General features: G+C 43.1%; 1 protein-coding gene across 1 annotated transcript in view; it reads left to right on the top strand.

Moving 5' to 3' along the window:
- The window catches only part of LOC121275632 (protein FAM149A-like), a 150,987-nt gene that overhangs the window by 91,873 nt on the left and 42,395 nt on the right, over nt 1-16,719 (top strand). The window contains exons 10-11 of the mRNA XM_041183130.1: nt 5,526-5,629; nt 9,702-9,929. Of these exons, the coding sequence (XP_041039064.1) occupies nt 5,526-5,629; nt 9,702-9,929 (332 nt within the window). The remainder of the gene's footprint in view (nt 1-5,525; nt 5,630-9,701; nt 9,930-16,719) is intronic.

The raw sequence follows: 16,719 nt of genomic DNA, 5'->3' as shown, positions 1-16,719 counted from the left end.
GATTTCCCCTCTTGCCAGCCGTCTGTAAACAGAAAGGTGTTTTGATTTGCTTTTCCCTTATAAGTGGTGGCATATTTCCCAACCCCTTGGTTTTGGTGTGATCCAATTTCTATTGATGTCTCCACACCAAACTTGAGATAGGATGAACTCAAAGGGTTAGTTTATTTGCACACACGCAAAACGCGGGAGGGGTTTCGCAATGTAGCCTCCTTTTGCGGAGACCTGCAATCTGAAAACCGATGCTAGTTAATTCACTTTTCTGGTGGTGATGACTTCACACAATGAGATGAATCAGTCTTGGAGGTGATGGTACAGAATTCCCAGTAGTGGCAATGTAGATGGGAGGGGGTGGAGTGGGGGTCAGGTAGGCTGCTGCTATTTAGATGGTAAGATGGCAGACTGAGTTTATAGTACAGCAAGGCCCTTTAACTGGTTCCACCTGCTAAAGTTTCATGTCACCTGACTCACACCTCTCCATTTTGTCTTTGTGAAGGGATGTGTACCCCTCATCTGGGTTCCCAAGATGGTTAAAGGTCCCAATCATTAAGAATTGAAAGGAGGGTTGTGGGGTCCTTTGTCCTAGCAGCTGAATAGACTCCAGTTGGCCAACCTTGGTTAGGAAATGCAGATGGCCTTTGTATAGTTCTCCTTGACTCTGGTCTGGGCAGCCTGCAGGGTGTCATTAGTGTCTCTTCAGAAATAACGAAGTGGGTGTTTCCCTGATACTGCCAGAAAGCTCCTTTAGTTCGAGGGTCACACAAATATATAGCTTCAACCATTTTGAAAGGTCTTTGTCCAGTTTTTAAAGTTTTAGAAATAACCATAAGGATATATATGTCTATTTTATGAAAGATATACAGGGTGATGTCTTAGTCCCCTCACAATAGACATGAATTCCCAAGTTGGTTCTTTTTGAGAATTTACAAATGTGTTTCCATATTAGTGGAGAAAGACCCAATCTAAGTTTGCTTCCCCAGCTCAGTCTGAAACCCTAGAAAATAGTGCCAGTTCTTGGACCTTTTTTCTGGTCAGCTTGCCAAATGACACAATCCAAAACCTACCCCATGGGCAGGACTTTCCCTTCATCTGGTGGGTGCGTGGGCGGGCCTGGGAATGGCCACAAAATGGACTGCTGCCTGCGATTGGGCTCTGACCATGATGTCATGCTGGCTGGTCAATTAACAGCCAGCCAGTATGAAATGCACACTGAGACGCTCAGCACTGCCGGGGTGGAGGCAGGATGAGCGCGAGCACTGAAATCTGTGCATTCACAGGGGAGCATGCACTGAAAGCTCCCCGAAGGCACAGAGCTGCCTCAGGGAGCAGAAGAATTTTAAAATGAAAAATAAAAATTTTAAAAATAAGGGAAACATGTTTCCACACGTGACTCTGTCCCATGAACAGGGACATATTAAAAATGATATTTCAAAATTTTTTAATAAATTACTGTTGGAAACCTCATCCTGCCTGTGGATGAGGTTTCCTCAAAAATGCAAAGGCCGGCTGGTCGATTCGCCTGCTCACCAACTCTAAGGTTGGACGGGCAGTGAAAAATAGAATTAAAATATTTGATTAATGGCCTTATTGGGCCTCTTAATTGTCGGCGGGCGCACTGCCGACTCTTGCCAGTGCCTACCGACCAAAATATCGCGTGAGTGTGAGATGATGTCGGGATGCTCGCCTGACGTCATTGCACGCTATTTTACTCCCGATCGGGCTGGATGCATGCCCGCCCGCAGGACATAAAATCCAGCCCTATGTTTAAAATTATTTTAACCAAACAATGTCAATGTCAAAGAAGTAAAGTTCCTCTTTGTCTGATCTGAAGTACACACTCCCCACTTAGAAAAACTTTAATTTTGCTCTTAATTAAACATAGCATCAGATCCGGATGGAAATTTAACAGCAACCTTGTTCTATATTTCCCATGCAAGAACTTGCCACCAGGTAAATGGAAACTGTTACACAGGAGATATCATTGTGAAATATAATGCTCTGAACATTGACTCACTGCACTTATTTACTACAAAAAATTAGAAAAGACAATCTAGAAATGACAATGGGAGGTATTAGCAGATGAATTTGTTTATGTGACAGGTGTCTGTGTTTTTAATTGCAGGCTTCACCCATTAAAAATGTCTGAATTAATACCTGGATTAAAATAGTGGACATAGGGATGTCCTATGAACCCATTATACCTTTGCCCGTTGATTCTACACAGTAATTAAAATCAGCAAAAAGATAATAGAGAATGTAAAATCACAAGTGGAACTAAAGGAATCACTGGGACATTAGGGGGTGCTGTTGAGTACCTCTAGGTACTAAAGTACTTCAGAATAAGTGGGGCCCTTGAAATAAGAGAAGTGGGAGAAACAAACAGTCGTGTAGAAATTAGCATTTTTAAACGGTGTCCTCTCCTATAAATGGAGAGGTATGAGCTGTATCCAAGTATATGAGCAAAAGGGATTAGGAACATGATTATCAGAGTGTTTTAATATTCAGAAGCAAACAAGCAGATGGACAGCAGCTGCAAATATTTCAGGAAAGACAGTAATAATGGAAACTGAAAATATTTTTCAGTTTATTCAAAAAAGAGGAAGCATCTGGAAAGATGTGAGCATTCCAATTTTAAAAAACACACACAGATTAGAAGCATAATCTTGAGGGATTATCGATCTGCATAGGTATGCTCATTATGCAAGATATAACAAGAAAGCATTGGCCTCCATCATACAGGAAGTAATTCAAATAATTTTAACATGGAGCGATTTACAAGAAGTGCCCAGAACAGGGGCAAAGTTCATGATGCAGCCATTTGGTCCACCCATTCATGCCAATGTTGGGCACAAGTCACTTTGAGGTTCAGTGAGCTTGTTTTGGAAAGGCAGGGTGTAGATGTGGGTAGTGTAGTTGAGGTACTTTATGTGGGTTTCAGCAAAGCCTTTGACAAGGTCCCACATGGGAGACTTATAATGAAGGCAAAGGCACATGGGATACAGAGTTATTTGATAAAGTGGATTCAAAATTGGTTTAGTTGTAGAGACAGAGGGTGATGACAGAAGTATGCTTTAGTGACTGGAAGCCAGTGTCCAGTAGTGTACCACAGGGATCTGTGCTGGGTCCCCTATTATTCATCATTTATATAAACGACATAGATGACTATGTGGAGGGTAGGATTAATAAGCTTGCAGATGACACAAATATTGGCCAGGTGGTTAACAGTGATGTTGAGTGTCTTGGGCTACAGGAAGATATAGATGGGATGAATGGGCAGATAAGTGTCAGATGGAATTTAATCCTGAAAAATGTGAGGTGATACACTTTGGAAGGAGTAATTTGACAAGAAAGTATTCAATGAACAGCATGACACCAGGAAGTTCTGAGGAACAAAGGGACCTTGGCGTGTGTGTCCATAGATCTCTGAAGGTGGAGGGGCATGGTAGTGGGGTGGTAAAAAAGGCATATGGGACACTTGCCTTTATCAATCGAGACATAGATTACAAAAGTAGGTAGGCCATGTCGGAGTTGTTTAGAACCTTGGTGAGGCCACAGCTGGAATACTGTGTGCAGTTCTGGTCGCCACATTATAGGAAGGATGTGATTGCACTGGAGGGGTTGCAGAGGAGATTCACCAGGATGTTGCTTGGGATGAAACATTTAAATTATGAAGAGAGGTTGGATAGACTTGGGTTGTTTTCGTTGGAGCAGAGAAGATTGAGGGGCGACCTGATCAAGGTGTACAAGATTATGAGGGGCATGGACAGGGTGGATAGGGAACAGCTGTTCCCCTTAGTTGAAGGGTCAGTCATGAGGGGACACAATTTCAAGGTGAGGAGCAGGAGATTTAGGGGGGATGAGGGGAAAAACCTTTTTACCCAGAGGGTGGTGACGGTCTGAAACGCGCTGCCTGGGAGGGTGGTAGAGGCGGGTTGCCTCATATCCTTTAAAAAGTACCTGGAAGAGCACTTGTCATGACATTCAAGGCTATGGGCCAAATGCTGGTAAATGGGATTAGGTAGGTAGGTCAGGTGTTTCTCACATGTCGGTGCAAACTCGATGGGCCAAAAGGTCTCTTCTGCACTGTGTGGTTCTGTGATTCTGTGAAATCAGTCATCATAGGTTGTGGTAAGAGAAGAAGGTAATCCAGGAAGTGCTGTGGTGTGGGGAGTGTGGTGTCAAATGGGCCTGGACCAGGTGGATATTTTGTTTGGCGGGGCCTTCCAAAAATCTTGGACATTCCCTAGGTCGTTTTATTGCGAGACATCCAGTGGAACATTCACACTCAGTATAGGTCTCTGATTTACATATTTAAGTGTGCTCCTACCTGTTTCAGATGGGCAACCTGTTCAGCTATTTGAAGGACCACCTGGCAATTGCATTAGGCAGATCTTAAGTGTCCAAGAGAGACAGTATGGCTGACGTGCACATCCCCCAACAATGTTAAAATGCTGGATGACTATTTTTAGATTAATCATAGACAACCACCAGTTTAAAATTTTCTGCAAAGTTTCCATGGTAATCAAGGTTCATGAGAGAAAGTCTGTATTGCTAAATGTTGCAGTTCTTTGAGGAATGACTTGACTAAGTGGATTTTCTATAGAAGAACCATTTCATAAAATGACTCAAAATGGTATTATCTATAATGAGAAAGCTTTTGAGATTGAGGAGAAAGTTGAGAATTGGGTAATAAACTGGATGTGTAAGAGGAAACAAACAGAAGCTAAAAGTACCTAATGCTTCTCCAATTGCCTTGGTGTGGTCCAGTAGTTGGTGACCAGTGCTCTGTTCACCAAGGAAATAATGTGCAGTAAAATCCTTCCTTGGTGGGTGGTCAGAACCTGAATGTTAAAGTTATGTCCCCTGAGTGCCACAAACTTGCTGTAGTGACTTTTTTATGCTGACAACATATTGTTTCTCTCAGCCAAAAAGCAAAATATTACAAAGCTGGTTAAACTGAAATACAATCAGAACATGTGGAACCACTCAGCAGAGCAGACAGCATCGGAGCAGAAAGTAAAGCCTGGTCAACATTACATGTCAATGACCTCTTCTCAGAGCTAATGTTTGTTGGATGGAAGTTGAGTGCAAGTGAAGGCCTTATTGTGGTTCAGAGAGGGAGGAGAAGGGGTGAGGGTGGAAATGCAGGAAATCGGAAAGACATGATCAAGGACTGTTTACCATGTGGAAGGGAATCCTTGGTAGCAGGAGAAGACGACCATTTCAGAATTTCTAGTGTGAATGGTCACCAGAACAGATAGGATGAAGGAGTAACTGAGAGAAGGGAATGGAGTCCTTACAGGAAGCAGGGTGGGAAGTTTTCCTTAGTTTACGACTGAGTAAACATCCCATCCACATCCTGTCACCTCTGTTAAACCTAAGTCATTTTTTCACTTTTCCTTGCCAGAGCTTGGAATCTACATTGTTCTGTTTTTACCACACTCTTTTATCTAATGCCACAAGTTCCAGCATTTCAAACCTTGGATTGACTAGTCACGTTGTACGCATTCTTCTGTCGACCCATTTAGGCTTATCGCATGACAAGCACTTATCGTAATGATTTAAATGGTGTGATGACAATTCAAGCCAAGCCACTTCAGCAGAGACACGCAGGATTACCTGACAAAACACAGTGAGTAGTGCAGTAAAAAATATTGCAAACAGAAATTTGTAGTTTGTGATGTGAAAACTCTTGAAAGAAAACATTTGACCTGGAATCTGTGAGATGTTTAATGGTGAACTGTCAACATTCACCATCATTATCCCACTGAATCTGACTACAAAATTAGGATTTAGCAAAAAATGCAGATTAACGTGGAAATCCTGAAGTTGTGCTCTGTTATTCACTGCTCTGCCGCAGGCTTTGCTGAGCCCTACCTCCCTCCCAGTGTTGGCAATCAGTGAAATTTAATTGATCTCAGTGAGAACTTCCCCTTTACTGCTCTCATATTGCTGATAGAAACCACATATAAAGTTAGGCCTTGTTCAGTTAGGTATGACTGAATTTTTAGCGTAAGTAGAAACAGATAAGTACAATTGATAGTCATTCCCGAGACATGGCTGCAGGATGACAAGGATTGGGACCTGAATATTAAAGAGTATATGACAATTAGGATGGACAGGAAGCTTGGGAAAGGTGGAGGGGTGGCTTTGTTAATTAATGATGGTATTAGCACAATAGAGAGAGGGATGACCTATGTTCAGGAAACCAGGATATAGAAGTGGTTTGGATAGTGATGAGAAATGATAAAGGCAAGAAGTCACTTGTAAAGTAACCACATGATAGGACAGGGTATAAAGAAAGAAATAATGGGATAAAAGCAAAATATTGCAGATGCTGGAAATCTGAAATAAAAGCAGAAAATGCTGGAAAAACATAACAGGTCTGGCAGCATCTGTGGAGAGAGAAACAGAGTTAATGTTTCGAGTCCGTATACCCTTCTTCTAACTCAAAAAAAATTACAATCACGTGGAAGTAGCACTGAGAAATTTGTTGGACCTGCAGGCTAATAAACCCCCGGGTCCTGATGAACTTCATCTGAGGCTCTTAAAAGAAGTGGCTAGTGAAATAGTTGATGTGTTGGTTTTAATTTTCCAAAATTCCCTCGATTCAGGGAGTGTTCCATTTGATTGGAAAATAGTGAATGTAACTCCTTCATTCAAAAAGGGAGGGAGACAGAAAGCAGGAAACTTACAGGCCAATTAGCTTAACATCTGTCAAAGGGAAAATGTTAGAAGCTATTATTAAAGACGTTATAGCAGGAAACTTAGATAAATTCAAGGTAGTCAGGCAGAGTCAACATGGTTTTGTGAAAGGGAAATCATGTTGAACCATAACACGTGCTGTGGATAAAGGGGAACTGGCTGATGTACAGTACTTAGATTTTCAGAAGGTATTTGATATGCTACCACATCAAAGGTTATTGTAGAAAATAAAAGCTCATGGTGTATGGGGTAACATATTGGCATGGATAGAAGATTGGCTAGCTAACAGGAAACAGAGAGTAAAGATAAATGGGTCATTTTCTGGTTGGCAAGATGGAACAAGTGGCGTGCCACACGCATCACTGCCACGGCCTCAACTTTTTACAATTTATTTAAATGATTTGGTTGAAGGGACTGAAGGTATGGTTGCTAAATTTGCTGATGACACAAAGATAGATAGGAAAGTAAGTTGTGACGAGGTCATAAGGAAACCACAAAGGAATATAGATAGGTTAAATGAGTGAGCAAAGATCTGGCAATGGCTTATAATGTGGGAAAATCTGACATTGTCCATTTTGGTAGGAAGAATAAAAAAGAAGCATATTATTACATAGTATAGATTGCAGAGCTCTGAGATGCAGAGGGATCTGGGTGTCCTAGTGCATGAATTGCAAAAGGCTAGTATGCAGTACAGCAAGTAGTTAGGAAAACTGTTAGAATGTTATTGTTTATTGCGAGGGGAATTGAAAACAAAAGTAGGGAGGTTATGCTTAATAATACAGGGCATTGGTGAAACAACATCTGAAGTACTATGTATAGTATTGGTTTTCGTATTTAAGGATATAAATACATTGGAAGCAGTTCAGAGAAAGTTCACTAGACTAATACCTGGAATGGGTGTGTTGTCTTATGAGGAAAGGATGGACAGGCTATGCTTGTATCCGCTGGAGTTTAGAAGAGCAAGAGGTGACTATAAGATCGATACCTATAAGATCTTTAGGGGTCTTGACAGAGTGGATTTGGAAAGGTTGTTTCCTCTCGTGGGAGAATCTAGAATTAGGGGTCACAGTTTAAAAATAAGAGGTCACCCATTTAAGATAGATGAAGAAATTTTTTCTCTCAGGGGGTCATGAGTCTTTGAAACTTCCTTCTTCAGAAGCATTGGAAGCAGAGTCTTTGAATATTTTTAAGGTTGGACAAGATAGGTTCTTGATAAGCAAGAGGTGAAAGGTTATCGGGGGTAGGTGGGAATGTGGAGTTGAGGTTACAATAGATCAGCCATGCTCGTATTGAATGGCGGAGCAGCTCAAGGGGCTGAGTGGCCTACTCCTGCTCCTAATTTGTATGTTTATTTAATGGCAATCTTAATCATAACAGATTTGGCCCAGAAAAAAATAATTTTATATTTGTGGGAAGTTGTTGAATTCCCCCATTATGAATTAATGGTTAGATTTTTAAATGCTTTCTTTTAATTTTGTTCATGATACAGCTTCTACCTTCACCCCATGTGTGTGCCCTGATCTTTATTTTGCTCTCTGTAAAGCCTTTAAAAATGGTTTGATTTTGATGGTTTTATATTCCTGGTTGGCTTTCTGTGGAAATTTGTTAATGTCATTGGCTGCTGGAACAGCTTGATGAGTTCATTGCAGCTCCACACTGGGAATCCCCATTAAATTATGCTACAGTCCGCTGCACGGCAAGAGAGGTAAAGTTCTTATCACCGAGGTCGCTAGATCTCTCAACGAGGCTTTCTTCAAGGTCAGTCATGAATGTCCTTGCTTCACCATAGACTGGAAAATCTGAGTATTCAATAATAAATATTCTCTTTAAATATGTGCCATTCCATGGTTGAGGGGCTAGATTGGGTGAATAATCTGCTCTCAGGCCTCTGAAAATACTGTTGCTTAGGTTGATATCAGAAGGCATACAAGCAATTGCAAGAAAGTTGCAATTTTTCATTTGATGTTTCCATGATTTCTCTTCCTTCCCTAAATCCCTTTACCACTTAACCTCACTCTCCTTACAAGTTTCCTCAAAATTCAGCTCCTCCACCAAGCTTTTAGCAATCTCCACTTTCGCAGCTCGATGCCTTTTTCCATATACATATTTATGAAGTGCCGTGGGTATTTTTTTTAATGTTAGAAGCACTATATAAATGCAAATTTTGTTCTTGTTCTTGCTGTTATTTCTGGAGAATTCAGCTGACCATAGAGGATTCATAAAGAAGAAAATCACAAAGAAAAACCTGGGTCCTACTATTCCACAGCACGACACTGGGTGTTGATAAGTCAGTAAAAGACTGATTGTTCCTTTCGAAGTTTGAGTGAAATATTTAAAATAAAATAAACCCTGGAATTCACCTTTTCAAAACAAAATAGTTTACTTGTAAATCTCTGAGAAGGAACCAATCAGTTTGAAAAATATGATTTAGTTTGGATTTTCAAGGAACTGTTTAAGCAGGTTCCCACTGTGACAAAAAATTCTAGAAAAAAGTATTGATAATTAATTTAAAATTATTTGGGAAGGATTAACTTAGTTCTTGAGTTGTGTTTGCTTTATGACTTAGTTGGATGTGATGTTTTCCAACACTCTATTTGCCTTTTTGGTTGCTTTTTGTACCTTTCCGTAGCTTTTTATGATTTGTGCACTTACACTCCCAAATCTCATTGTTCCTAGCTTCTCACCATTAAGACAATAAATGGATTTATCTTTCATAAGTTCAAATTGGATGACTTCACATTTGCCCACGTTAAATTCCATCTGTCATATTTGTCCTCAATCATTTAATTTGTCCATGCCCCTTTGCAACATCTTGACCACACCTGCATTTCTTACTTTCCCTTCTAAATCAGTTTTTTTTCTTTCAGGACAGGCTAAGGGAAGTAAATTAATTCTTCCTAAAAATGGGAATCAATTTGGATTTTCTTATGACCTTAATTCACAGGAGCTTTCAGTGAGCAGCTATCAGATGTGATCTGTATTTTTTTCCCCACCTAAAGGTGTGACCAGGATGAAAAACAGTTAAGTACAGGCTCCAGTATTTTATCCACAATACGAAATCGCCAGGGACGTACTGTAGATCACAGTGTGCTTTCAGCATCCCGCATCATGCAGGCATCTTCACGAAAGACAGGTACACAACGTAAGCTGCCATCGCTTGGTTCAGAGCTGTTAAAGGCGAAAGCTGCCAATGTCTACAGTGATGAGATCCTTCGAGGAACTAAACTGTGAGTGGCATTTCTTTTTTCAGTAATGCTTTAATTCAGGTTTGAAAAGTAACAGTGTAGCTCTTTTAAAGCCAACCAACACAATAAAATGAGGGATAAAATAAAACACAGCCCCTAAGTTAGGGTCACTGCAAAACCAAAGATATAATTTAAAGGAAACTTACAACATCAAACCAAAATGTGAAAGTAACAGTGTGGATGCAAAGAGAATAACTGGGAGTGAATTGAAGATGATTATCTACAAAAGTTGAATCAAAATGGTGAATCCGAGTCACTTAACCTCAGGTTAGTTAACAGCCTTAACTCTGTCTGTGAGGATTCTTCAATCTGATCGGCTGATTAGCTTGCTTGCTACCTGCCCTGTTGCTGGACTCCATAGATCTCATTAAGATGGCGCTAAATTCAACATGACATCTGAATAGTGAAAGACTATGCCCTAGAGTCTGCAAAATCTTTGTGGGCAATTTTTCTCAAAGTCAGCAGTGCCAACCACAGAGTTCAAGCCAATATTTTAGTTTCAAATCTGTGCTTGGATTTTCTTCCTGTTTTGTGTCATCAGTAGCCAACTATATGGGCAATGAATGCCAGTGTGCTTGTTTCTCAGGCACTGGTTTTCACACATTTTCGTGTCACTTTCTTTAAGAACTTTAATGGGGGATGGGGGGAGTCGGGGAATTCTCCTGATTTCATGCTATAACTAACATTCCCTTGAAGGGGCGCAGTCATACAGCAATCTAGAACTTAGTGTGTAGGGATCAAACAGACTGCACACAACTAATGTCCCCTTTAAGATGTGCACATGAGTGACCAAATTGCAATCTTATAGAGACTTTGCAGTACAACAGCGAAGCCAGGCACAACAAAGAGAAATGACAGGGAAATTGGCTATAACCCCAAATATACGGATTATTCAGGTTTTCCATCAACGTTCGCTAAAGTTACAGGAGTTAATTAAGAGAACCCTTGAGGAAATACCCGGTGGATAAGTTTATAAAGAGACAATTTATGATTGATTACAGGAAGTTTTATGTGCAAAGGCAGAACCTGCATTTATAAAGCACCTTACCACACCAAAAATGTTAGATTTCAAGTACGATTATTTTGTGGCAATTTAATTTGGACACTGTAAGTCTTACAAAGAGCAAAAGAATGAATCATTAAAATCTGTTGGTGGTGTTCATTCATGGACAAATGTTGGCCAGAATACCAGGAGATTCCGCGAATAGTGGGACTTTTTAATGTCCATCTCTGCAGGCAAACTGGGACTTTGCTTAACCTGTCACCTCCAACGATACAGCACTCAATATTACACTGGAGTGCCAGCTAAGATTATATGGTCAACTTGTGGAGTGAGGAGACAAGAATTCAAGCTTATGCTTATATATATTAAAAATCATAATGCTCAGTTAATTTCAACACTAATTTGTAATATATTTATAATATAATTTTGTAGGCAACAACGTAATGAACATTTATATTTATTAGATAGTAGAAAATGAGAGGTAACACTTCTGATAGCTTAGTTTGTAAAGGTTATGTGTGGTGTGAATCTAAGTTATACGTGCCTGAATTTCCTTGGGGATCCCTGATGTATGGTGAGGTAGATGCTCTCAATTAGGAGAGCCCTTTTAAAAAATTCGTTCATGAGCTGTGGATGTCGCTGGCTAGGCCAAGATTTAATGCCCATCCCTAACTGCCCTTGAGAAGGTGGTGGTGAGCTGCCTTCTTGAACCGCTGCAATCCAAGCAGTGTAGGTACACCCACAGTGCTGTTAGGAAGGGAGTTCCAGGATTTTGACCCAGCGACAGTGAAGGAACGGAGATATATTTCCAGGTCAGGATGGTGAGTGGCTTGCAGGAGAATGTCCAGGTGGTGGTGCACTGTCTGTTGCCATTCTAGATGGTAGTGGTCGTGGGTTTGGAAGGTGCTGTTCAAGGAGGCTGGGTGAATTCCTGCAGTGCATCTTGTACATGGTATGCACTGCTGCTACTGTGCATCAGTTATGGAGGGGGGTGAATGTTTGTGGATAGATTGTACCAATCAAGTAGCTGTTTTGTCCTAGATGGTGTCAAGCTTCTTAAGTGGTGTTGGAGGTGCAGACATGTGGAGAGTATTCCATCACACTTCTGACTTGTGCTTTGTAGATGATGGACAGGCTTTGGGGAGTCAGGAGGTAAGTTACTCACCTCAGGATTCCGAGACTCTGACCTGCCCTTGTAGCCACTGTATTTATATGGCTAGTTCAGTTCAGTTTCTAGTTAATCATAAGCCCCAGGATGTTGATAGCGGGGGATTCAGTGATGGTAATTCCATTGAATGTCAATGGGTGATGGATAGATTCTCTCTTGTGGTAGATGGTCATTGTCCAGCACTTGTGTGGCGTAAATGTTACTTGCCACTTGTCAGCCCAACCAGCTCTTTTCTCCATGTTTGAACCAAGTCTGTAATGAGGTCAGGAGCTGAGTGGCCCTGGCAAAACCCAAATTGAGCGTCAGTGAGCAGGTTATTGCTAAGCAAATGCTGCTTGATAGCATTGTTGATGACCCCCTCATAACTTTATGATGATGGAGAGTAGACTGATGTGCAGTAATTCGTGGGGTTGGATTTGTCCTGCTTTTTGTGTATAGGACTTTCTGGGCAATTTTCTACATAGCTGGGTAAATGCCAGTGTTGTAGCTGTACTGGAACAGGTTGGCCCGAGGTGCGGCAAGTTCTAGAGCGCAAGTCTTCAGTACCAATGTTGGAATATTGTCAGGCCCCATAGCCTTTGCAGTATCCAGTGCACTCAGCTGTTTCTTGGTATCATGTGGAGTGAATCAAATTGGCTGAAGACTGGTATCTGTGATGCTTGGGACCTCAGGAGGCCAAGATGGATCATCCATTTGGCACTTCTGACTGAAGATTGTTGCAAATGCTTCATTTGCACTGATGTGCTGGGCTTCCCCATCATTGAGGATGGGGATATTTGTGGAGCCTCCTCCTCCAGTGAGTTGTTTAATTGTCCATCACCATTCACCACTGGATGTGGCAAGACTACAGAGCTTAGATCTGATCTGTTGGCTGTGAGATCGCTTAGCTCTGCCTGTCACTTGCTGCTTGTGCAGTTTGGCACACAAGTAGTCCTGTGTTATAGCTTCACCAGGTTGACACCTCATTTTTAGGCATGCCTGGTGCTGCTCCTGGCATGCCCTCCTGCACTCATCGCTGAACCAGGGTTGATCCCTTGGCTTGATGGTAATGGTAGAGTGGGGAATATGCTGGGCCATGAAGTTACAGATTGTGGTTGAGTACAATTGTGCAGCTGCTGATGGCCCACAGTGCCTCATGGATGCCTAGTTTTGAGTTTCTAGATCTGTTCAAAACTTATACCATTTAGCATGGTGGTAGTGTCACACAACATGATGGAGGGTATCCTCAGTGTGAACTTGGGACTTTGTCTCCACAACGACAGTGCAGTGGTCACACCTATGATACTGTCTTGGACAGATGCACCTGTGACAGGCAGGTTGGTGAGGATGAGATCAACTATGATTTTCCCTCTTGATGAAGGACCTGCCGCAGACCCAGTCTAGCAGCTATGTCATTTAGGACTCGACCAGCAGTGGTGCTAACTGAGCCACTCTTGGTGATGGACATTGAAGCCCCCCCATCCAGAATACATTCTGCACCTTCAACACCCTCAGTGCTTCCTGCAAGTGATGTTCAACATGAAGGAAGAACTGATTCATCAGCTGAGGGAGGGTGGTACGTGGTATTCAGCAGGAGGTTTCCTTGCCCATGTTTGGCCTGATGCCATGAGACCTCATGGGATCTGGAGTCAATATTGAGGACTCTCAAAGCAATTCCATCCCGACTGTACACCACTGTGCCACCACCTCCGCTGGGTCGGCCCTGCCGGTGAGACATGCAGAACAGACCCTAGTGATGGTGATGTCTGGAACATTAGCTGAGGATGGCTATGTCAGGCTGTTGCTGTGAGTTAACTCTCCCTCCAAATGTTAGTAAGCTGTAGATGGCAGGTTTCCAATCGACAATGGTTATCAATAGACTTTTAATTCAAATTTGAATTCAATTTTCATCATCTGCCGTGGTGGGTTTCAAATCCCGGTTCCCAGAGCATTACCCTGGGTCTTTGGATTACCAGGCCAATGACATTACCACTACGCCATTGCCTTCCCATGTGCTTGCGACATAAACAATAAACCTCAGTGCCCTTGGGCAAGGTAGCAGCAAAGGTAAATGAGTAAAAGACCAGATTTTTCTCCCATGTTGAGCGTGCAGAGACTGGAGAAATCCTGTCTCTGCACCTGTCTCTGTGAACTGGATCTTTAAAAATGGCTGATCGGACATTGGATTTTTGGTCTGGAGGTGAGGAAAGGCTGGATTAGAAGTCAAGATGGGCAATCTGGGAAGAACTGAGGAGAACGCCAAGTGTGGAGGCGGGCTGGGTGGAAGGCCTGTCTTGGAGCCCTGGCACTGTGTCCAGGGTTTAAAAATAAATATTGAAACATGGAACATCCCTCTCAACCCCCTCACTCTCCCACACACTCTCCATGCCCCATCCCTGCCAACCCATGCCACTTCATGCGCCCACCCACCACCATAACCCCTTGTACCCTCCATGCCAACCTACACCTCACTACCTACCATCCATGGCCTTTTTTAGCCCCATGACATCTTAGTACTGACTCATGCCAACCCAAGCCCCCCCACCCACCACCCTTTGCTCTTAAACTGACCGTGTCAATTCACCCAGTATCCACATGGGCAAACCACAGGACACATGCAGAGAAGAGATAAAATAATTTTCTAAGTGTCTATTGCAGACTTCACTACATTGAAGAGAAACAGTCTGGTGAAATCGTCCCAGATTTGCACTGTGCGATAGCGGACGGGAGAAACAACGCTTTACCTGCCGGCTGCAATGATGGCTTCTCATGCCGTGTTGTCCCAATCCCACCGCGTTAATATGCGGTCCCAGGAAACACGCTGTTTTGATGGCGGGCGGACTCTCATTCACCCACCATGCCATCAACTTGCTGCTTCATCACGTCGGGCATCACATTTAAAGTGCAGCCGCACAACACCTCTTATTGCTTCCAGCCCACAACTGCTGCAAAGACGACATGGCCCTGAAAGGCAAGAAGACTGCAGCCCCCCATTTTAGTGACGTGTGCCTCGAGTGCCTTTTGAACGCAATGATATGATGTCCTCTGCCCCTGCTATGTCCGCAGGCTGGGCAGCAACATTACTAATCTAGCATGGGAGGTGGTGGTCAGTGGTGGTCAGCGCCAGTGCCCTGCAAAAGAGTTCAGCCACCCAGTGCTGCAACATGATGAATGGTCTCATCCATTCCACTAGGGTAAGTCACTCTTTTCATCACTCTTAACTCACACTCACAAACCCATCACACATCCACAGGGATCTCACACCTCAAGGAACAACACCACTAACTTTCACACACACCCTCACATCTCCATCGGGCTCATATCCTTTGGAGCTCGTGACCTCATCCCATCCATATCTCTGCTCACCACACAAACATTCCACGCAGTGCCATGTGCCCTGCTCACATTCTCTCCATCTGTTTTCATGTAAGAGAAGCTGGCTCACAACAGCAGGGAGAGGTCCCACATTAGACCCCTCACTCGTTTGAGGAGCGTGCCATCGCACAGACTGATGAGGACGTGGACTGTGCCTCCGGCAACACTGAGGTCGGCGGCAAACACCGTCATGAGGATCCTGCACCACATCATCCCTCTCTCAATGCAACTATGAGTGCTGTCTCTCCTGCTTTTGACTCTGCTGACATGCATTAATTATCTCTACTTTGATTCACAGGGAGTTCTGCCAAGAGACTGACACCCTCAGCCAGTCAGTCCCTCAGCTCCATCCAAGTCCCCACCTCCAGCCAAGAGGATACCTCCTCCATTGAAGAGCTGGAAATAAGCAGCCTGGAAGACCCGTCACAGTGTTTATCCACACCCTGCACCAACGCAGAGACACACACCTCAGTGGGACCTAGATCTAGAGCAGGCTTGGGTTCAAAATCTGGTGGTCACAGCGCGGACATATGACCACAGCAGGAGGAGGCAGCTTCAGCCTAGCTCCCCGGCACTCGCACTTGAGCTCGCAGGACTGCTGGGGATCAGGCATCTGTGAGGTCCCAGTCAGATGACGAGCCATAGAAACATAGAAAATAGGAGCAGGAGTCGGCCATTCAGCCCTTCGAGCCTGCTCCGTCCTTCATCATGATCATGGATGATCATCGAACTCAAAAGCCTGCTCCTGCTTTCTCCCCATATCCTTTAATCCCTTTCACCCCAAGAGCTATAACTAACTCCTTCTTGAAAACATTACAATGTTTTGTTCTCAACTACTTTCTGTGGCCGTGAATTCCATAGGCTCACCACTCTCCAGGTGAAGAAATTTCTCCTCAACTCAGTCCTAAATGTTCTACCCTCAGACTGGGACCCCACCATCAGGAACATCCTTCCTGCATCTACCCTGTCTAGTCCTGTTAGAATTTATCGGTTTCTATGAGTTCCCCCCTCATTCTTCTGAATTCCAGAGAATATAATCCTAACCGACTCAATCCTTCCTCAGATAAGTAGACCAAAACTGCATACAATATTCCAGGTATGGTCTCACCAAGTATAATTTCAGCAAGACATCTCTGCTCCTGTACTCGAATCCTCTGGCTATGAAGGCCAACATACCATTTGCCTTCTTTATCGTCTGTTGCACCTGCATGCTTACCTTCAGCGACTGGTGTACAAGGACTCCCAGG

Source organism: Carcharodon carcharias, chromosome 1 (genome assembly GCF_017639515.1).
Source record: "Carcharodon carcharias isolate sCarCar2 chromosome 1, sCarCar2.pri, whole genome shotgun sequence".
In the NCBI taxonomy this organism is placed as follows: Eukaryota; Metazoa; Chordata; class Chondrichthyes; order Lamniformes; family Lamnidae; genus Carcharodon; species Carcharodon carcharias.
The sequence above is the reverse complement of the archived record's forward strand: the minus strand, read 5'-3'. Positions and strand labels throughout refer to the sequence as shown.